We start from the raw sequence: 23,694 nt of genomic DNA on the forward strand, positions 1-23,694 counted from the left end.
TATGTAATCACTAGAAGTAAAGCACAAATCAAGGCAGCCTTTAGTTTTATTGAAAGGGAGGGTCATTCACCCTTAAAAGCCTATGATCATAAAAACAAAAGTAAATGCAAACCTCCTATAATATTAAACTTGGCTTAATTCGTCAAACAGCTGTAATGACAGCCCAAGGATGTCCTTGGCCTTGAAGTACTTTACTGGCGCTTCACTCCAAAGTATTAGGAGGGATAAAATTAAATGTGTTTATATTTAAATTTACATATAATTAGTATAATTAATTTCCCTTCTGTCACATGAAAAATTACCACTTTTGGAGATATCTGGAGGCTGCCTGAAGCTCTGGGATCACAATTAGTATACCTGTCAGGGTTCCAAGTAACACCCCCAACAAAAGAAAACTCCAAGGCTTGAGTTTCCTCAAAGTTACATTTTATTAGAGATGTCATATTGGCTCATATGGGAAAACCCAAATCTGAAAGTTTCCAGGTTTTCCCCACCCAAAGAAAAGTTCAAGTCCCTACCCAATACCCACAAGTCCATCACATGATCCAATCAAAACACCGTCCCAACTGGAGAGGCCTCCCAGTTCCAGCCTCCCAGGTGCAGGATAAGACGGCCTTGACTTTCTGAGAAAGGAATGTTATTATGACTATAATAATTTCATGGCTTGGGCATGGTGGCAACTCTTTTGATAGATAAAAGTTACACTTTGCCTTTTGAGTTGGAGGCTGGGTCATTGCCTGCCAGCAAACATTCTATATTGTAGATACCTCAAGCATAAGCACGAGGCAGGCAAAGCTTCATTCTTTTCTCAAGTCACATCTGCTGAATAGGAAGGTCTACAGAACACGACATATTTTCAGCAGCGTTCCTCAATTTGGCACCCTTCAGATGTAATCAAACTAACTCAAAGGATCCTCAGCTAGCACAAAGGCCAAGCACATCTGCAGGGGGACATTAGACAGGAAAAGTCTCTACTATCTGTCATTTCAAATGCCAAGCTGAAACTCCTCATAGACTTTCACACAGTGTTCCTAATAATGACCAATAAAGTCAAAGCCATACAAGAAATAACCCAGATAAGCCAAATGTCTCTCTAAAATTAGATGCTGTCTTTCCAGCAATTAAATCCAGAAGTAAAGAAGAATGCTTTGTCAAGACATATCCCAGCTAAAGAGCTGACATGACACGTGTTCTTCTTCCCAAAGCTGGCAAGCTTGCCAGTTGTCTCCGACTCTTTCAAATTAATGGGACATGTTAGTTATGAGTCCCAGGGGCATTGTACACAAGCTGGAACTTCTTTTCATAGGAAAACCCACGTGAAGACAGAGCAAATGTCGCAACTGGGATTTACAAAGTCATGGATGAAAGATATCAGTATAAAGGAAGTCATAATGTGCAAGTTGGATGATTCAAACAGCTGGCATCTGAGCTTCTAAGCTCAGCAGACCAAAAAGTCATTTAAGACTAGTCCCGCCACGATTACAAATATTTTCTTGGTTTCCCATTTTTTTCCCCCCAGATCAGCAAAATCTATTGGAAGAGGGCACAACATTGAAGAGACTCTCTAGTTTTCTCTTATTTTAACAAATTAAAATCAAGTGCAACATATAGTTGGATATTTCATTCTCATGTGCACCCAAACAAGAATAGGGCTGTAAGAATTGTACGTGTGGCCTTTCATCTTAAGTGAGCTGTCAGGCATAACCAGAGACCGGCTGGGACATAAAGCATGGCAAAACATATATAAGAACAAATAAAAGTGCTTGTAGAAGAGAAGTATTGAGTGGTCTGTCAAAATGAAGACCGTAAATCACATAATGGGTATAAAACATGTCACATAGTGTAGTAAACATCTGCTTCAATATACATTTCTTCACGTTTGATAGATAAAGTATACCGAAATTGGTATAGTGCAAGTGTCATGTAACTGATGGCATAATACAGTACAACTTGGTCCAACATATATCACAAGGGATTGTTTGATAGGAAAAGGGACATACCGTAATTCCTGTAAACCATGCTGGTCATTGTTAATTTTTGTGTTCAACCAGAAATGGAACAAGAAGTTCAAAATAAAGCATTACAGAGACTGATTTTGATAACTTCATCTCTTTGATACTAAAGGACTCATAAAGTACACATCTAAGCAATCAAAGGATTCTTCCTAGAATTAAGCTCTGGGAGAATGTTGCTGAAATTGGGAAAGAGATTGTCATCTTTTTCTCTTTCTCTGTCTCTGTCTCTTTCTTGAGAGAGAACATTGGCCTCTGTAGGTGACATTTCCTTCCTTCCTATGTACCTTCCTTCCTTCCTTCCTTCCCTCTCTTCTTCCCTCCCTCACTTCCTGCCTCTCTCTCTCTCTCTCTCCCTCCCTCCCTCTCTTCCTAAGAATATACCGGTAGTAACTGTAAAAAATTATCTAGATCCAGCAGCAATTTGAATCATAAAGTAAAAATGCAAAATACAACTGATGCTGAGAACAAAAGATTAGGCTTCATCCACCCTTATTCGGATTTCATTTATTATCAACCATCATAGCCCTAGCTGCTTTTTTCAAAAACTGCACATTCTCTGCAAAGACACATTTAATGCCACATGTAGTTTGGCTGTAATTCAAAGCAAAGTAGTAAAAGGTATCTAGGTACCTATAACATTCATAATAACTGAACTTTTGACATGGTTAGGGAAGAGGAGGAGGAGGAGGAGGAGGAGGAGGAGGAGGAGGAGGAGGAGGAGGAGGAGATGTGTGATGTTAACATCTTCAAATATATTGAACGGTCAGAAGGCAGATGGAGACCCTTAACATTTAACTGGATGATTTCCCAGTTGTTGTTGTTTTTTCATAAAAGCCTTCCTCATAAAACTCCTGCAGTATAAATTGCTAAAATAAGGTTGCTAGATTCCTCTCTCACAACAATATATTGCAATTAAAATTCTGTCACCTACCTCTATTTGAGATATGAGATTGTTTTCAGCTACTTTACACAGTTGGGAGCTTTTTAAAATTCTGAACCCATTTGTCAATAGCCATAACATATAATCGTGTCAGCAGCATGAAGAAGGTAGGAAAATGGATACTGGGCACGAGTTGCAATTCTAACAAGCAGAAGTAGGTTAGATGGACACACTTTTTTGTTAGTTTTAGCTAATAGTTGGTGGTGAGCCTATGACCTGACTGCTGGTGACTATTACTCTACTAATTTACATGTTACAGTATTACTAATAGAGAACATAAATATTCCAGGTACACTATAGCATAAAATAAAATAACCCTCTTCTGCAATCTGAGTGGATGAAGCAGGCAGATGGGTCAACAAGATTGAGCCTTTGTAACAGACAGAAGGTATAAGCTTGAGGAATAGAGAGTCTGAAGAAGATTTATAACCTGAATAAGCATCGAGGGAGACAAGATCCTCCCTAGTTCTCACAAAGATAAAGGAAAGGAGAGGGAAAGACCATTCAGACTTCCAATATCCAATATACCTTTTTTAAAAAGTAGTCCCAAATGTGCTTTTTTCAGGAAAATTTCTTGTTTTTTCTTTGAAGATTTTTCACTTCTCATCCAAGAAGCTTCTTCAGCTCTGACAGTATAGTGGGGAATGGAAGGATTTATATTCCTTGCAGACAGCGTCAAGGTCATTGAAGCACTTGGTTGTTTATCTGTGTCCTCAGGGTCACCTGAGTAGTTCTCCTGGTTCAGAGGTGGTATTTGGCAGGTTTGCAGCAGTTCGCGTGAACCGTTGGCAGAAATTTGGCCAAGGTCACCAAACCGGTAGCGATGGGCGGCTGGCCACGCCTCCAAACCGGTTCCCCAGTCGTTGCTTGTTTGCCCCACCCACCATGTTCATCGCTGCCATGTTTTTCGCACATGCACATCCCATTGCCTTGCATGTCCAATGGGATGCGCATGTGCGAAGAACATGGAGGCGACGGCAGCAGTTTTTTCCATGACCTCTGGTACTTTTTGGCCATGGCCGCAAAGCAGCTCTCAAAGAGGCGGTGGCTGGGAGGCTTCTTTGCCAGCCACTTTCCAGCAACAGCGGCTGGCTGGGGGCCGCCAAAAATTCCAATCAGCTTGCCTTCAGGACTCTGGACCAGCTGCCAGGGAAGTTAAGAACCCTGAACAAAGAAGCAGTGGTGTGGGAGAAAGTGGGGCTAGGGCTGGGGCCACTAAAGGGGGGAAAATGGGGGCGATTGGCAAAGGGAGGACGGGGGTAGATAGGTGGAAATTCCAAAAAATTTCCTACCTTTTCCTGTGGCGTGGCTAGGTGGGGGGGTCATGTGACTGAGTGGGCATGGGCATGAGTGATGTCACATTGGCCACGCCCACTCAGTCACATGCTCCCCCCACCTAGTCACACCTACCAAACCGGTAGCAAAAATTTTTGAAACCCACCAGTGTCCTGGTTCCTGTAATCTGCAAATTTTTTTCTCTGGAAATCCATTCCTACTCCCACACCATTCTTAATGGTTACAACACCATTCAGAATTCCCTCCCAGAAAGAAGAAATAATTATTTCCTCATTTATGTAGATTACATGCATTTGAAAATCCATGTCGCAATAGGGCCATTTGTTTGTTAGCTTTGTTTGTTGCTGCTTTTGCTGCTGTTGTAAAGCTAACACAGCAGCTGTCCTGGAATGTATTCCTGAAATATTTCTCAGCTATTAAAAAAAAAAAAAGGAAATAAATGCTGAATGTAATTATTTTGGATTAACAGCTGGCGGGGATCCAGAGAAATGGACAAAAGAATGAACACACAAAAACCTGATCAAAGGAAACCTACAGGACTGCGCAAATCTGGCATGCTTGGGGTTTTCTTGCAATTGCTCAGATGCCCACTTGGCCTAAAGCTATGAACTCAAGTAAAAAGGATGTCACTCCATGTTCCTTTTTACGAAAATATCTCTGTGATCTACCTGTCTAATCTCAGAGCATCCCTGAAGCATTGTTTTTTAGCATCAGAAAACAATTTATAGGACACACAGTGATGAGTGGGGGGAAGGTCTATTTGTTTACTGAATACCAAATCTGAGTAAGTTTATATTTCATACTGTATATCAAGGGCTAACACTGCATCATTCATATACCATGAATGCAATTTATCAACGATGGTTACACTTACTTATTGCATTAGAAATGCTTCGAATTTTGTTCATCTGTGGATCACAGTGGTAACTAGAATTTGACTGTTTACTGCTAAATCCCAACGTTATGGCAGAATTTAATATAGATAATCTTATGCACTTAAAATATATTATTTTAACAAGGAAAGGAAGCATTCCTCTAATGAAATAGTTCATAAACTTGTTGGAGTGAAAAATTGTCTCTTCCTGTTGTTTTTTTAACTATCATGTTCCAATGTCAGCTTTAAAGGAAAAAAAGGGAATCATATAAGAGGTTTAAAAGTTTTCCAAATGATAAAAGGAAAAACAGACTCTCTAAAAGAGAAGAAAACATCAACATGATCTTCTTCCTGACCTTTTTTCAATCAGAAAAAAAAAACATTTTAGATCAAAGTGCTAAGAGAATAGACAGCCCAACATGATACATGTTGAAAAGATAAGGAAAATACCACTGTATTTTCCACGGTATTTTCCTTATCTCACAAAGTTCCTAACCTAAGAAGAGAGGGGCCTACAATAGAATCTTTTTGGAGCAGTGGTGGGATTCAAAATTTTTTACTACTGGTTCTGTGGGTGTGGCTTGGTGGATGTGGCATGGCTTGGCGGGTGTGGCAAGGGAAGGGTACTGTAAAATCTCAAGTTCCCACCCCACTCCAGGGGAAGATTACTGCAAATTCCTCATTTGATCCCGATCAGCTGGGACTCAGAAGGCAGAGAATAGATGGGGATGGGGCCAGTCAGAGGTGGTATTTACCGGTTCTCCAAACTACTCAAAATTTCCGCTACCAGTTCTCCAGGCCTGGTCAGAATCTGCTGAATACCACCTCTGTTTTGGAGATCCAACATCTATGGCCAAATTGTCCCAGAAGTGCTTCTCCAAAAGGCAACTGGACTTTGTTTTTCCTTGAAGACATTTTGCTTCTCATCCAAGAAGCTTCTTCAGTTCTGACTGGATAGTAGAGGATGGAAGGATTTATATTCCTTGAGTGTTTATCAAAGAATTCAACATCCTCCACCATTCATTCAGTCAGAACTGAAGAAGCTTCTTAGATGAGAAGCTTCTTATGAGCCGAGGTGGTGCAGTGGTTAGAGTGCAGTACTGCAGCTACTTCAGCTGACTGCTAGTTCAGCAAATCAGCAGATCAAATCTCACCAGCTCAAGGTTGATTCAGCCTTCCATCCTTCCGAGGTGGGTAAAATGAGGACCCAGATTGTTGGGGGCAATATGCTAATGCTAATGCAATATGCTAATATGCAATATGCAATATGCTAACTTTGTAAACCACTTAGAGAGGGCTGTAAAGCACTATGAAGCAGTATAGAAGTCTAAATAAAAAATTTAAAAAAATGTTAAAAAAAGAAAAGATGAGAAGCGAAATGTCTTCCAGTAAAAACAAAGTCCACTTGCCTTTTGGAAAATCAGCTTTGGGACAACCATGTCCTAGATGACTGAGAATCTCCATAGACATCTACTGCCAAACCTCTTTTAGTCCTTTTGAGACCTAAGATGATCTAATACTGGCTAAAGAGGCCACATTGACTTTCCTCTTCCAATTTGGCATTTATTTCTATTGTCTGAAGTTGAAGCAAGTGCAAACATTCACGAAGAATCTCCTGTTGTATTCCCCTGCTCACTATATCTATAGTGTGTTTGAGTTTTAATACAGTAGCAGTTTAAGTACAGCTCTATGTTGCCCTATTTATTTATATTTTTATTGTTCTTGCTGATGAGTATTTTTTGTCAGGGCAACCTGGTTTTTACCCAGTTATGAGACGGAGCATCCGTTTTTGCCTTTCAGCCACATCCAGGAGCCTTCACAGGCAGTTGCTTTCACGACACACTATTTTTGTGTTAAATTTATGTTTTATCAACAAAAAAATAAAGGAAGACTAGTATAGGTCTAAAGGGGATGTGGTGGCTCAGTGGCTAAGGCGCTGAGCTTGTCGATTGAAAGGTTGGCAGTTCAGCAGTTTAAATCCCTAGTGCTGCATAACGGGATGAGCTCCCGTTACTTGTCCCAGCTTCTGCCAACCTAGCAGTTCGAAAGCACATAAAAAACGCAAGTAGAAAAATAGGGACCACCTTTGGTGGGAAGGTAAGAGCGTCCCGTGCGCCTTTGGCATTTAGTCATGCCGGACACACGGAGACATCTTCGGACAGCACTGGCTCTTCAGCTTTGAAACAGAGATGAGCACTGCCCCTAGAGTCGGAAACGACTAGCACATATGTGCGAGGGGAACCTTTACCTTTTACTAGTATAGGTCTATTTCCAGCTATTTAGCTCTCATCAGCTAGCCATACCCTTCTCGGATTCGAACCCAGGTTGCTTGCATATTAGGTAGATGTATTAACCTCTAAACCATAGGTTCTCCTCCCTTTTTTGGCTATACCAGGGGAAAGATTAAGTATCTTTTGTCAGGGCAGCCTGGTCTACCCAATTATGGGATGGAGCATACTGCTTCCGTTTTTGCTTTTCAGCCTTAATCCAGGAGCCTTTACTGTTCTTGCTGCTGTTTGTAATTGTTATAAGGTGCCCATATACAACAGAATCTTGAAAATCTGAAAGGCTTGCCCCTGTTCTGCCTTTGCTTTCCAGAGAAGCAGTGGAGATGCTTTCTGAGATGCTTTGTCTACCCCCATCCTTCCTTTGGACTCAGAATTTTGTTTAGCAGACCATTGTCTACACTACAGCTTTTCCTCCTGTCCTCCAAGTTATTGTCACAGCCAGTTGGTGAAATTCAAATTTTTTTACTACCAGTTCTGTGGTGTGGCTTGGTGGCCATGGCTTGGTGGCCATGGCAGGGGAAGGATATTGCAAAATCTCCATTCCCATCCCACTCCAGGGGAAGGATTCTGCAAAATCTCCATTTCCACCCCAATCCAGGGGTAAAGATACTGCAAAAGCCCCATTCTGATCCCACTCCTGGGGAAAGGATATTGCACAATCTCCATTCCCAGCCCACTCTGGGGCCAGCCAGAGGTGGTATTTGCCAGTTCTCCGAACTACTCAAAATTTCCGCTACCAGTTCTCCAGAACCTGCTGAATTTCATCCTTGCTCATAGCCCATCATAACAACCTTGTGAGCTGTCTAGCAAGCAGCATCATTGCTTACTTTCTGTTTATTTCAGTGAATTGAAGCAGTACCATAGCAACTTGCATTGGGTAGATTGTACCTATAGTGCTATAAGGTCAATGTGACATTGTCATCTAAGGTTATTATTTTTCATGTTATCCCTGTGAATACGATTCTACTTGGAGAGCTCCCGTTTCATCAACAGCATTTCCTCACTGTATCCAAGCAACCTGAAAGCAATGTTTAAAAAGGACAGCAAAGATTTACTGTGCCGAAAGTGGATATTTCTCCCTTGTTAAACTGGGTTAATTGCATCGGAGTTAGTAATGAATCACTGACATTAAGAGAGGAATACTTTCTTGATACTTTAGAAACCAGTTTGTGGATCATAGCAAGAAAGCTCCAGGACTCGTATGTTTAATTAAAAAACAATTAAAATCAGAACTATCCTTCTTTAGATTACTATGATTATTCTTTTGATTTCATTTAATTATATTTATTTTAAACATTCCTACAGTAAGTACAGTAACTTTTTCAGCCACCATATGTCATTAGATAGGACAATTTAGGAGAATTCTCAGCTGCCCCCTCACATGCTTCATTATCTAGGTATCTGATACCAGAAAAGAACTGACCGATCCTATAATAAATTCATTCTGAGATTCATAGAAACTCATATAATCCTGCATTCCTACCTTTCTAATTTGGTGCAAACTCAGCAGTGGAGTAAGTCAGATGCTCTCAGCTAGGCTGTGTATATATACCTGCAGGTAAAGGAAGTCTTGGGAACAAGCTATCAGTAACCACTCATGTGAAAATGATTGGTGTATCACTAGCGTTGTTCTTAGAAGCTATACCGTTCAAAAATATATTTCACAATTAACACAAGTTATATGAGCCACAAATATATCTAGTAGCTTTACTTCCAATTCAGCGCAGGAGTAATAATGACTGTTATCAACTCAAGCATTGTCTGGTTTGTAATATCAACTGGGGGATTTTCATCAAATGATCATACTTTTCCTTTCGATCTCATGCACAATGACTCCCTGGCGGTAGCAGATGTGTATGAGTGTAGCAAAATGTGATGGAAATGAAGATTTAGTTGGTAGCGCTCATACTTTTTACCCTATTTAACTGGAAAATCATGATTCCTGATGAATGACAATATGTCTCCTTTATGCTAGTTCTGCTTTGCTGATCCCAAGTGGTTATGGAAGAAAGCCTGTGTCCCAAATTCCAATTTTCTACTCCTCTGAAATACCATTATCTCCACATGAAATAGCAATATAATAATGTAGAAATGCGGAATGTAGGAATTCAAATGTTCTCTGTGCAGGATATGATATTCAGATGATTGAGTCCTATCTTGAACAGCTTTTCTTTACTTCTTCTGGGTAATAGAGTTGCGGCGCTGGAGAAAAAAACTTTAAAAGTTCATCTATTTCAGACGATAAAACTGAGATTAGTCCTAAAAATGCTATAAGCAACCAGAAGTGTCTGCCTGTCTGCACCAATAATACATCTGCATTATAATTTAATGAAGGTGACTCGTATATCTTGAATTTAAATTCCTAGTATAGCCTCTTTTAGCATTCATTGGTATGAACTCAGACTGCAAAAATCTAAAGATCCTTGGTAATATGTAATGTAGCAGGTAAGTCAACAATGGTACCTCTGTTGCCTCAAAATAAATTAGTCAGTAATACAGGGATGGTAAACATATAATTCTGAACTGCTTTTTTGGTTCTCTTCCCTTCCCTCATCATGCTACTAAGATTCACATCAATATATATTTTTTGTCTTTTAATGACCCCATAATCCCGTGCATGATGGGACGTGGTGGCTCAGTGGCTAAGGTCCTGAGCTTGTCGATTGAAAGGTTGGCAGTTCAGCAGTTCAAATCCCTAGTGCCATGTAAAAGGGTGAGCTCCCGTTACTTGTCCCAGCTTCTGCCAACCTAGCAGTTCAAAAGCACATAAAAAATGCAAATAGAAAAATAGGGATCACCTTTGGTGGGAAGGTAATAGCGTTCCATGCACCTTTGGCGTTTAGTCATGCCGGCCACATGACCACAGAGACGTCTTCAGACAGCGCTGGCTCTTCGACTTTGAAACAGAGATGAGCACCACCTCGTAGAGTCGGGTATAACTAGCACATATGTGTGAGGGGAACCTTTACCTTTACCTTTAATCCCTTGTATCTGGGTGGAGTAAGGGTAACTGAATGGAACTGAGTGTTTACCAGCCAGATGCCCTTCCTGTCACCAATGCAAAGTTCGCACCAAATATTTTCCCATTGTGCCCACAGAGAGAGAGAAATATCTGCCGCTACCTAGGATGGAACTCAAAGCTTCCTGACTGTGAGGCAAGAGCTCCACCTCCACCTTTAGGCCACTGCACTACTCATTCACATCAATGTATATGGATTTGGAAAATTCAAATTAGCGAGATTCACATTAAACGCAAACCTTTGTAGTTTTTCTTCTTCTTCAGACTTATCCTACCTGTTCCTTGACCTTGTTATCTTGAATTTTTCCATCTTTAAATCAATCCCTGTCTTTTTTCTTTTCTTCCCTTTTCCTTTTCATGAGTTGGATTGAAGGACAATCATTGCCTGAAAATTATAGCAAATAAATGAAATCATGTGTTTCTTTTCTCCTTATCTAAGATATCTAATGTGTTTATAACATTCCAAGTAGAAAGATAGTAGCATTTGCTAAAAGAAAGAAGAATGTTCATTTTCTAGCTGAAACTACATTTACTACTAAGCATCAGAAACCAGGCAGAAATAGAATTAACCGATATTTCCATTTTCCACACCTGCTGATCAAGCTGATCTACTCATCATTTTTAAGTTTATGCTTCTCTATATATTGATTTCTTTCTGCTCATGACTGCTATGAAAAAATCTATGGGCAACTCTGAATTAACATATTCTATGCCTAAAATAATAAGTAAGGCTGAAACCTTAGATATCTTCTGGAAGAAAAGTAGTTTGAGGATCTAAATCAGGGCTGACAAGTTCCCGGCCCACTGGCCAGATGTGTCACATGCTGGCCAGGCCCATGCCCTGTTTAGCAAAGGGGGGGAAAGTCCTAATACATCACATGATGCCGCCGTGATGATGTGAGGTTTTTTTTATAGAATTATTTATTCTTTATTGGCCAAGTATGATTGGACACACAAGGAATTTGTCTTTGGTGCATATGCTCTCAATGTACATAAAAAGAAAAGATACATTCATCAAAAATCATAAGGTACAACACTTAATGAAAGTTATAGGGAACAAATAAGCAATCAAATCATACTAGGAAACAATCAATATAAATTGTAAGGATACAAGCAACAAGTTAGTCATACAGTCATAAGTAGGAGGAGATGGGTGATAAGAACGATGGGAAGATTAATAGTAGTGCAGACTTAGTAAATAATTTGACTGTGTTGAGGGAATTATTTGTTTAGCAGAGTGATGGCGTTCGGGGAAAAACTGTTCTTGTGTCTAGTTGTTCTGGTGTGCAGTGCTCTATAGCCAGTAGTGGGTTTCAAATTTTTTTACTACCGGTTTTGTGGATGTGGCTTGGTGGGCATGGATTGGTGAGCGTGGCAGGGGAAGGATACTGTAAAATCTCCATTCCCTCCCCAATCCAAGGGAAGGTTACTGCAAAATCCCCATTTCCTCCCGATTAGCTGGGACTCAGGAGGCAGAGAATAGATGGGGACAGGGCCAGTCAGAGGTGGTATTTCCCGGTTCTCCGAACTACTCAAAATTTCTGCTACTGGTTCTCCAGAACTGGTCAGAACCTGTTGAAACCTACCTCTGTCTATAGCATTGTTTTGAGGGTAGGAGTTGAAACAATTTATGTCCAGGATGCCTGATCTAAATCATATCAAAGACTATGATTAAGGAAGTGTATGGGTTTGTTTGATGCATAACCAACTTTTTTCTAAGACCTCTAAGAACAGCTTACATGGAGATCCTCTGTTGTTTTAGCTTAGCAATGCTGTAAACTAGCCCAAGAAAAAATGGTTAACCCACAGACATCCAGGAAGTTCTGTCTTTCGAATTCTAGTCCAACACTCTGAGCAACATATCACACTAGCAATATGTATTAAATGGAAATATTCTGAGGCTGAAAATGATAGAACAAATTGAGCGGTGGGGAATCTGGAGCTCCTACAAGAGCCCTGGTGGCGAAGTGGTTAGAATGCAGTACTGCAGGCTACTTCTGCTGACTGCTGGCTGCCCGCAGTTCGACAGTTCAATTCTCCTTGGCTCAAGGTTGACTCAGACTTCCATTTTTCTGAAGTTGGTAAAATGAGAACCCAGATTGTTGGGGGCAATATGCAAACTACTTAGAGAGGGCTGTAAAGCACTGTGAAGTGGTATATAAGGCTAAGTGCTATTGCTGCTACTATTTATACTATTATAAATTGCCACTGCTATTTGGATACCTGGAGCTAATGGTGTCTCCTATCCTTGTTTTCATGCAAATACAAATCATTTTACATTTCAGTCAGGGAATTTCCAGTTCACAGCTTCAAGGGAATGGTTGTGAATCAATACTCTAGATTTAGAAAGCAGCCGTAAAACTCGAAGATCTTGAAAGAACGAGAAAAAGAATAGCATACACACATACTTGCTTTCTTCTAAACTCTACAGATTGATGGCATAAAATACAGTCCTGTTGACAAACCATTCAGTATCAATGTCTTTGTTTGAAGCTAGCAAAATCAACCCAATATTATCTCATTGGATCTTTTCCTAAAGTTTATATTCAGCACTAAAGCCGTGAGCAGCTTCACCCCCTTATACATATATACCCTTTGATTTGTTTATTCAAGAAAACATGAAAAATGCTTTTGGGGTAAAGGTAGGAGTCAAATCATGCATCACAAGGCAAAAACATCTCTGGTGCATCTCAGAAAGAAGGAACTAGGCTGGTTCAGTCATTTCAGTAATTCCTACAAGTAAACAGATTTTCAAAATATCATCTATAACATTGAACAGTAATCTAATAATGATAGGGTGTAATTTAATATTCTGCCAGGATTTTCTTTGTTATAATTCCCGTTTGATTTACCTAGCCCAGGAAGCCTGTTCTGTAAATTGTATTTTGTAAGTTGTTACATATTTATTTCATGTTGACTTTACACATTTAATGAATTTCCCTTGGCTTTCCTTTAGAGATATTTTATTTATTTATTTATTATTTTATTTTATTTGTTTGTCAAACGTGTACGAGATAACAGGTATAAGTATAAACATGGACATGAGCACATGAAATGAGTACAAATAAATGGGGACAGTAGGACAGGGGCGGTAGCAGGAATGAAATGCTCCCGGTTTGGACCAGATCTCCTGATCTGGTAGCGATGGCGGCGGGTGGTTCGGAGAACCGATAGCAAAAATCCCTGCGCGCACACACACACGTGCCCAGCTGAGCCGCACGATCATCAGAGGCTGTTTTTTTTTTACTTTTAAGAGCATTTTTTCCGCAACCTCTTCAGCCGAAAAAATGCTTTTAAAAGTTTTTTTTTAAAAAAAGCTTCTGATGATTGCGCGGCTCAGCTGGGATTGTCAGAGGTTTTTAAAAGCATTTTTTTCTACAACCTCTTCAGCCAAAGAGGTTGTAGAAAAAAATGCTTTTAAAAACCTCTGACGATCCCAGCTGAGTTGCCTGATCATCTGAGGCTTTTAAAAGCATTTTTTTACAACCTCTTTGAAGAGTTAAAAAAAAAAAGTTGGCCATGCCCACCCAGTCACATTACCACCACCAAGCCACGCCCACAGAACCGGTAGTAACAAATTTTACATTTCACCACTGGACGGTAGGCACACTGGTGCGCTTATGCATGCCCCATTACAGACCTCTTAGGAATGGGGTGAGGTCCACGGTAGACAGTTTAAGGTTAAAGCTATGGGGGTTTGAGGAAGTAATAACAGAGTCAGGTAGAGCATTCCAGGCATTGACCACTCTATGGCTGAAGTCATATTTTCTGCAAACGAGTTTGGAGAAGTTTACTTTGAGTTTGTATCTATTGTTTGCCTGTGTATTATTGCGGTTGAAGCTGAAGTAGTCATTGACAGGTAGGACATTGTAGCAGACAATTTTGTGTACTATGCTTAGGTCAGACCGTAGGTGGCATAGTTCAAGGTTGTCCAAGCCCAAAATTTCAAGCCTGGTGGCATAAGGGATTCTACTGTGAGCAGAGAAATGGAGTAGTCTTCTCGTGAAATATCTCTGGCCCAGTTCGATTGTATTAATGTGCAGTATACAGTGTGGATTCCAGGCAGATGAGCTGTATTTGAGGATTGGTCTGGCAAAGGTTTTGTATGCCCAAGTTAGCAGTACAGTGTTACCGGAGAAGAAGTATCATTGGTTGGAGTATTAAAGAAAATGTACAATGTGGGACCCATGAGAGAAAGCAACCACCTTTGAAGAAGGTGGTTGCTAGAGAAAAGGCAATGTGCAATGTGCAAAGAATCAAGATGACACAATTTATAAAAGAATTTATTTGATGAAATAGCAGATATACATGAAGATACCTGGGAAATAGCAGATGTAAAGATGAGAGAGGGTTGGGGTGGTCCAGGTTAAAATGATAATTTCCCATTTTTCAGCAACTTTTAAGTGAAGGTGCTACTTTTTTTTTACTAAAAGGGAAAATGCATGTTTTGAGGAATATATTACAACTGTTGTTAATTAATAATCTGTTCCCTTTCGCCTCTCTACCATCTTGTTCAGCCTATATAATCCTGTGAGCCATTCAGAGTCACTTAGTATTTACAATAGCACTTATATACCACTTCACAATGCTTTATAGCCCTCTCTAAGCGGTTTACAGAGTCAGCCTATTGCCCCCAACAATCTGGGTCCTCATTTTACTGACCTGGGAAGGATGGAAGGCTGAGTCAACCTTGAGCCGGTGAGAATTGAACTGCTGGCAGTTGGCAGAATTAGCCTGTAATACTGCATTCTAACCACTGCTCCACCACAGCTTTTAGATACCATATTTTTCCATCTATAAGATGACCCCATGTATAGGACACCACCCCACACTTTTCTTATCCAAAATTCAGAAATCAATATTTTAAGCAATCAGAAGTTTTGCTCGTGACACTAGTTTGCAGAGATAAGATATCGGCAGTTTCGTAACTGTGGTTCTCCTCTCGACACCCCATGTATAAGATGTCCCTCCATTTTTAGATAAATATTTTAAATAAAAAGTATCATCTTATACAGTAATATACTGTAAGTAGTCATAAACATTGAATTAATAATAATTAATAATCCCAGGCACTATCTTGATATGGTTCTGGGGTTTGTGTGCTCTGAAGAAGATGAGTCTCATCAGAGGACCAAGACAAAGAGTGTCTCTCCCATAAACATTATGGTGAGACGTAATTTACACAAACTCATACTGGATTGGTCACTGGCCAGGTCAAAGACCAGGCTAGATCAGCAGGTTCTGACCAGTTCTGGAGAACCGGTAGCGGAAATTTTGAGTAGTTCAGAGAACCGGTAAATACCACCTCTGAGTGGCCCTGCCCCCATCTATTCTCCGCCTCCCAAGTCCCAGCTGATTGGAAGGAAATGGGGATTTTGCAGTATCCTTACCCTGGAGTGGGGTGGGAATGGAAATTTTACAGTATCCTTCCCCTGCCATGCCCACCAAGCCACGCCCACCAAGCCATGCCACACCCACCAAGCCATGGCCACAGAACCGGTAGTAAAAAATGTTGAATCCCACCACTGAGATGTGTTAGTTTTCAAAGACATCTAGTGACAAATGGGCTGTAGAACTCAGGACTGTTGGCTGATCAACCAGGGCCAGCAACTGCAGGATTACTGGAAGAAAAGTTGTTTAGTTGTTGCAAATATAGAAAGGTTGAAATAATGAGCTGTATTACCAATCAAGTCCAACAAGAAGAAGATACCTGAAAAGAATGTGCCAGTTCTGGAAAGAACTACATCCAGAATCAAGAAATAACAGAACGGAGTCTAGCACATCAACATCAATTTATAATAAGAAATAAAGTATTCACAAAAGCAGAATTGGAAGAGGCAAAGGTCTACCAGGGCAAAGAAATCAAAGACTTGCTAGAAGTAGCTCAGACTGTAGAGGCAAACCTGGGGGAGTCAGTGGTGGAGGAAGCCAACATAGCTATTGAATCATCTTTAATATCAAACAAGGCACTCTTTCTTCTTCAGAAAGAACAAAGCCCTCTACAAATGAGGAATGGAGACAAAGAACAATTGAACATCAGAACAGCACAAAGTCATCAGAATAAGGTTGCCTGCATTGATGCTTGTTCTTTATATTTAAAAGAAAAAAAAGAAAACTTTTTAAGAGTAGGTAAAAACTAACAAAAAACTAATAGGTAGTAAGCAAGGAAAAGAATAAATCAAATAAAAAGCAAAAAGTGTGAGAAAGGAAACAAAGTTAAAAAAAAATAGAAAACGAAGTGGCTTCTGATATTTGTCACAGCAGTCGTAAGTACAAATATATTTTAACTTCTCACTCTAAAGATACATCATATTACCTTTCTTTCTATAATCTATCCTGCAATTCACCAAAATTGTAAGACACGTTCACTTTTTTCATTTTTACACAAAATAGTCCATAAGAGGCTTCCTGTCAGAAATAAATGTAGATAATGTCTTTAACTTTCATATTTTTCTCAGAACCTTTTCATCGAGAAACCACCATTCCAACCTCCAAGGAAACACCTATTTTCATATAAAAATTCCAAAAGTTTATGCATACATTTTCTTATAAAATGCTGATTTATTTCATTTGGGGCATAAATTCCTAATATCAAAATCTTAACTCCCTGTAAAGTTTCATCCCAATATACTGTATTGTTCGGACTGTAAGACGCACCTAAATTTAAAAGAGGAAAACAACAAAAAAAGGTTTTTGGCTCTGCACACCCCATTTTTGGCCCTTTTTGGGGCCCTTTTTGGGGCCTTTTTCTGGCCCATTTTCGAGGCTTTTTTTGGCCAGTTTTTTCTGAAAAAAGCCTTGAAAACGGGCCAAAAAAAGCCTCAAAAACTGAGCATGCAGGGGCCAAAAAACGGCCGGTGGGTGGATGAAGTTTCGGCAATATTTAGTCTATAAGACGCACAGACATTTCCACTCCCTTTTGGGAGACAAAAAAAGTGTGTCTTATAGTCTGAAAAATACAGTATCTGCCAAAGTCATCAGTCAGTTTTGGACGGGAGGTTTAAATACAGAACAGCTCCATTTTTTTTTTCTTACAAATCTACTGAAACAAATTCCTTAGTTTCCATCCATTAGGTTTTGTCCTGCTTTCAGGTGATTTGTAGAATAGATTGAATCCTTCTTCTTTGTGGCAGCCCTTAGATAGTGGAACACTTCGATGGAGTCCAATAGAATATCGTTGAAAACAAGCTTTTTCCACTTGAGCAGAAAAGAAACTATTCAAACAGCGGAGGAATAAAAGATCAGCTCGTAATTGATATGATTCTGGAAAAGTGCAAGAGAAGGAAAACCAATTCCTTACCGCATGATTTGGGGATCAAGTGCCTAGAAATAATAGGACTGAATAAAGTTGGGGCATGGCCAGAGGTGAAATGCTCCCGGTTCAGCCCAGTCTAGCTGAACCGGTAGCGATGGCGGCCGGTGGTTCGGAGAACCGGTAGCGATGGCGGCACTACTTCCTGGTTTTAACCAGGTTACACAGGAAGTAACCTGTGTTTTACCCTCTGCGCATGCGCAGAAGGGATTGCATATGCGTAGAGGGTCGCACTTCTGAACCGGTTGGGAAGGTTAGTAGATTTCACCCCTGTCCATGGCTATGAAACATCAAGAAATCTTCTATGCTATCCCACCTCATTTACATGGACAATTTGAAACTGCATAGAAAAACACCATCTGAAATTGAATTCCTGCTCAATACTATCCCCTATATACAGCCAAGACATTGCAATGGTGTTTGGACTGGACAAATGTGCTACTCTCACTATCAACTTGGGGAAAAATAGTGAGAATTGAAGGACTCAAGATGCCCTATGGAAATTACATCAAGGGTCTGGATGAAGAGGATCACTTCAAATACCCAAGCATCCCTCAAGACGACAACATCAAACACACTGAAGACAAGAAGAAGGTTTGCCTGAAAGCATGAACTACAACATAGACAAAGTAATACAAAATGAAAAAGCTAAGTGCTCTGGGATTGTCGAATTCAAACAGACAAACATCTGCCAAATAACAGACCAAATGTAACAACTGTCAATAAGAAAAACAGAATAGTTTGGATAGAAGTTACAATAGCTGGAAACAGGAAGAGAAGAGAAGAGACAGAACCAGAGAAAATCATGAACTACAAAGACCTGCAAATAGAGGGGAATGACTGTGGCAAAAGAAAGAAAAGTATAATATATACTTAGTATAGGTAGTCCTCAACTTATAAGCATTCATTGAGTGACCATTCGATATTACAACATCAATGGAAAAAGTGGCTTATAATCGTTTGACTAGTGTAACACCTCTGTGGTCACATGATCAAAATTCAGATGCTTGGCAACTGGCATGTATTTATGACAGTCCCAGGGTCCCAACCTAGAACAACCTTGGCAACTGGCATGTATTTATGACAGTGTCCCAGGGTCCCAACCTAGAAATAAAGGAGAAATTTTCTGACAGTGAGAGCAATCAATCAATGGAACAGAAGTTGCCTTTGGGAGCTTCATCACTGGAGGCTTTCAAGAAGAGATTGGACTGCCATTTGTCAGAAATGGTGTAGGCCTTGGTTTAGGTATAGTATATACCTAAACTACCTAGCTGGAACATTCTTTCCCATACAGTGCACTTCAATATTTATTTATTTAAAACAGGGGTGAAGTCCAGCAGGTTCTGACAGATTCTGGAGAACTAGTAGCAGAGATTTTGAGCATGTCGGAGAACCAGCAAATACCAACTCTGGCTGGCTCCAGAGTGTGGTGGGAATGAAGATTTTGCAATATCCTTCCCCTGGAGTGGGGTAGGGATGCAGATTTTAAGTATCCTTCCCCTGCCATGCCCACCAAGCCACGCCCACAGAACCGGTAGTAAAAAAAAAATTGGATTTCACCACTGATTTAAAATATAAGGTTTCTCCTTATTATTTATTGGTCTTCTCTAAACTCTTAAACATATGATCCTTAGGACTGAAATGCTAGCAGAGAGGAGATCATTGACAGAATTGGTGCCACTTCAATTAACATTTGCGTTGATCATCCCAAATGGTAGCCTCCGTGAAGATTGTAATAGCTTGGGGGCTGGTGTAATTGAGTTGTTTAGAACTTCATCTAATAATACCTTGGACTTTGAACCTGGTTTAGTCACAAAGAGGCAACCTGTGTATATATTTTAATATAGTTGACAGGCCAATTAATAACCTGGCCATTGTATTCAGCATTAATTGTATCTTCTGAATCAGTATCAAGGACAATTCCCCATACAGCACATATCATTGCATGAATTGTGCTAGTCTAACTCTTCCTTTACAGTTGGCCGCTTAGGTTTAATGAAATAAGGTGGCCTATAAATGAAACAGGTTTCTAGCTGGGGTATCTTTCATTTTCATTTCACTGAAAATGAAGCTATAAACCCTCCCACTCTTTCAAAATAGCCTGTAAAAGGTATTATTGCTTCTGTTCCTAACTTTTTTCCCCCAAAACATTCGAAGCAAAATTGGGTCATTTATTTTCTTTTGTGGTTTCAGGTCAAATATGGAAATTACGCCTTTGTTTGGGATGCCGCAGTTTTGGAATACGTTGCTCTGAATGATCCAGACTGTTCTTTCTACACCATTGGAAATACTATTGCAGATCGAGGATACGGAATTGCTCTTCAACATGGAAGCCCCTACAGAGACGTCTTCTCGCAAAGGTAATGTTGTTAGAAGAATATCAAAGTTGCCTGAGACTTTTGGTTTTGTTTGTGCCAGAAAATATATCACCTTATTTATACCTGAATGCACTGGAGCATAATTACGATGCTGAGGATAGTTTATATGGGTTATATGGGTTATATATAACTTTACTACCGGTTTGCAATGGGGCCGCGTGCGCAGAAGCTTCTGCACATGTGCAGAAACTTCCTGATGATGTCCTGGTCGGTGGGCGGAGCCTCCCACCGGTTTTACTACCGGTTCTTGCGAACTGGTCCGAACCGGGGGCAACCCACCACTGAGTTGACTGAGTTGGCAGCTCAACATAATCGTGGTGATTTTGATTGGAGGTAACGATAGGAATCATTAATTTTTTGCTAAAAATAAAAAAAAACATGTTTGAATGTGCTCAGAAGACAATGATAAAGAGCTGAAGTTCATAGTAAAGGAACAGCTGTTGCAGTAGAAAAAATTATGACAGTGGTTCTCAACCTGTGGTCCACAGACTTTGTTGTGGGGGGGGGGTGTCAATGTCATTGCAGAGGGTCGGCAAAGGCTTGAGGAAATGTTATGATTTAAATCTTGAGATAAGTCTTGGGGGTCCGTGGCCGTGATCCACAGCTACAAAAGGTATTTAAAGAGAGTTCGTAGTGAAGAAAAGGTTGAGAACCACTGGATTGTGAGGTTAGATTAAAAAAAGAGGCAGAGTTTTGATTGTACCATCATGAAAGTCATATTTCCTTTTTGGACCATACCCTGCAAATACTGAAGGTCTTATGGGTGCTCAAATACTTTGACTAGTTGCCTTATGATTTCTGGCACGAACATAGGAAACTTGAAACATGATTCTTGCCCAGTGGTAAAGTTCAAATTTTTTTACTACTTTCTGAGGGTGGGGCTTGGTGGGTGGGGCTTGGTGGGCGGGGCAGACTGCAAAATCTCCATTCCCACCCCACTCCAGGGAAAGGATACTGCAAAATCCCCATTCCCTCCCCAGTCCAGGGGAAGGATACTGCAAAATCCCCATTCCCTCCCCACTCCTGGGGGAAAGATATTGCAAAATCTCCATTCCCACCCTGGGGCCAGCCAGAGGTCGCATTTGCCGGTTTTCCAAACTACTTAAAATTTTCGCTACCGGTTCTCCAGAACCTGTCAGAACCTGCTGGATTTCACCCCTGATCATCCAGATCTCAATATTGTAACTGTGGATATCAGCAATGGCCAATCTGATCAGAGAGAGAGAGAGATCTTGGGCCTGTCCCAATTCTATTTAAAACAGTGGTTCAAAATTTTAAAGCCATGTAAATGTGCTTTCTGGAAAAGAGAAAGAAAAAAGTTCTATCACGGGCTGGTGCTTATATAGGATGGCTGCAAAAGAGGTGCATATGGATTGTGAATATAGGTTTTTAGAGATTTCTTTAGGAGTGACTATAGATTTCTGTGGATAAAAAGATTGACCGTGTATTGGCATAATATGTGAGTTGGCCAAATATAGTTTATTACTTCTCTGCAATCTGTAAACAGACTTTATATGGTTGCATAAATTGAATTTACAGAACTTGCTTTAGAATTTAGAACGGGGTTGGACTAGAAGACCTCCAAGGTCCCTCCCAACTCTGTTATTCTATTCTATTCTATTCTATTCTATTCTATTCTACCCTACCCTACCCAACCTACCCTATTATACTATACTATACTATACTATACTATACTATACTATACTATACTATACTATACTATACTATACTATACTATACTATACTATACTATACTATACTATACTGTTATGATTGATATTGTGCTGTCGAAATAGTTAAAGCTATTATTCTATCACTGGAAGCTAATACATCTATAACGCAGGGTGTAACAACAAAGGTGGCACCGTGTCTGTTGCTAATTTTGGGCAGTACTGGAAAAGCATGTAAGAGACTAATTTCTAGTGGGTTTGGATTGCAGGGTTGACCTATGGAATTAATACTTTAGTCAGATTCTACAGTAAAGTGACATATATAACAGAAGCCTATAATCTGGAGAACAGTCTTTTCAAAACTAGGGGATATGGAACTAAGTAATTAATTCTTGTTGTGTTGTTTATACTTTCTAAATTCACATCATAAATATTCTTATCATTTTAATTGGGATAGTGTATATATGGTTATGCTTAGCTCTTTTGTGTATTGCTTTTGTATGGGTCTTGCTTGCAATAAACGAACAACAGCAAATTGGAAGGATGAGTAGGCACAAAAAAAGCAGAACGAAACCTGAACATCTGGAAGTTCAAACCATAGCTTTTACTTATCTCCCGTAGAGGTGTAAATCATGCTCTTGAATACATTTTGCATTGTCTCATGCCTCTTTCCAAACTGCCCTTAGAAATATGCATATATTATAATATAAGCATATATTCCGCAACAGCAGCTTCAGCGTGAGGTCTCGTGCTGAGCAGCCATCATTTTTTATCATATTAAGGTTGTAGCCTGTGTTACAAGTCACCGCGTAGCGCAGGGTGGCTTTATACGCCTTGTTACTGTGTTGAATGTTTAGGTTTTTCTCAGACTATTCTGTTAAATAAGGAAGTATTTTATGTGGCATTGTTAATATTATTTTCTACAGAAATGGATTAAAAAAACTGCAGAAGGTATTTCTTGTACTGCAGCTGAGCCATATTATCCATAAGTTTATCACTTTCGGCCTGTTTAACAGCCCTTTGTTTTCATGTGATTTATATCTGCAAAAATACACAGAAAGCAAGATCATGTTTCTTACCTGTTTTCCTTAATAGCCTTGCTCTTTTTCCTCATCTGATACCCTCTGTATTCATTAAATATATGATATATTATTATTATTATTATTATTATTATTATTGTTGTTGTTGTTGTTGTTGTTGTTGTTATGATTATGATATGATATATGATATGATATGATATGATATGATATGATATGATATGATATGATATGATATGATATGATATGATAGTACTGTACAGTACAGGGCCTGGTGGCTCAGCAGACTAAAAGCATTGTGATTAACACCAGCTGTCTGCAATTACTGTAAGTTCAAATCTCACCAGGCTCAAGGTTGACTCAGCCTTCCATCCTTTCTAAGGTAGGTAAAATGGGGACCCAGATTGTGGGGGCAATAAGCTGACTTTGTATAAATATACAAAAGTATGAAGGCCATTGCTTAACGCATTGTAAGCCGCCCTGAGTCTCCGGAGAAGGGCGGCATATAAATCAAATAATAATAATAATAAAAAAAAACCTGTTAAGTAACACCAGCTGCCTGCAATTAGTGCAAGTTCGAATCTCACCAGGCTCAAGGTTGACTCAGCCTTCCATCCTTTCGAGGTAGGTAAAATGAGGACCCGGATTGTGGGGGCAATAAGCTGACTTTGTATAAAAAAGAACACCGCCTGGGGGCCCCCGAAAGCCCTACTAAGCAGGTATATACAAAAGTATGAAGGCTATTGCTTAGTGCATTGTAAGCCGCCCTCAGTCTCCGGAGAAGGGCGGCATATTAATCGAACCAATAAATAAATAAATATTTATTATATTATTGTCAGTTTTGGAAGCCATTTTCCCCCCTCTC

The 23,694-nt window shown here is 39.9% G+C and overlaps 1 protein-coding gene across 2 annotated transcripts in view; it reads left to right on the forward strand.

Moving 5' to 3' along the window:
- Window positions 1-23,694, forward strand: part of GRID2 (glutamate ionotropic receptor delta type subunit 2) — a 1,144,662-nt gene that overhangs the window by 996,918 nt on the left and 124,050 nt on the right. For both annotated transcript variants that reach the window (XM_034440485.3, XM_060686953.2), the window contains exon 14: window positions 19,938-20,104. In XM_034440485.3, coding sequence (XP_034296376.1) covers window positions 19,938-20,104 — 167 coding nt within the window. The remainder of the gene's footprint in view (window positions 1-19,937; window positions 20,105-23,694) is intronic.

This window comes from Pantherophis guttatus, chromosome 8 (assembly GCF_059756535.1).
Source record: "Pantherophis guttatus breed Tessera chromosome 8, ASM5975653v1, whole genome shotgun sequence".
NCBI lineage: Eukaryota > Metazoa > Chordata > Lepidosauria > Squamata > Colubridae > Pantherophis > Pantherophis guttatus.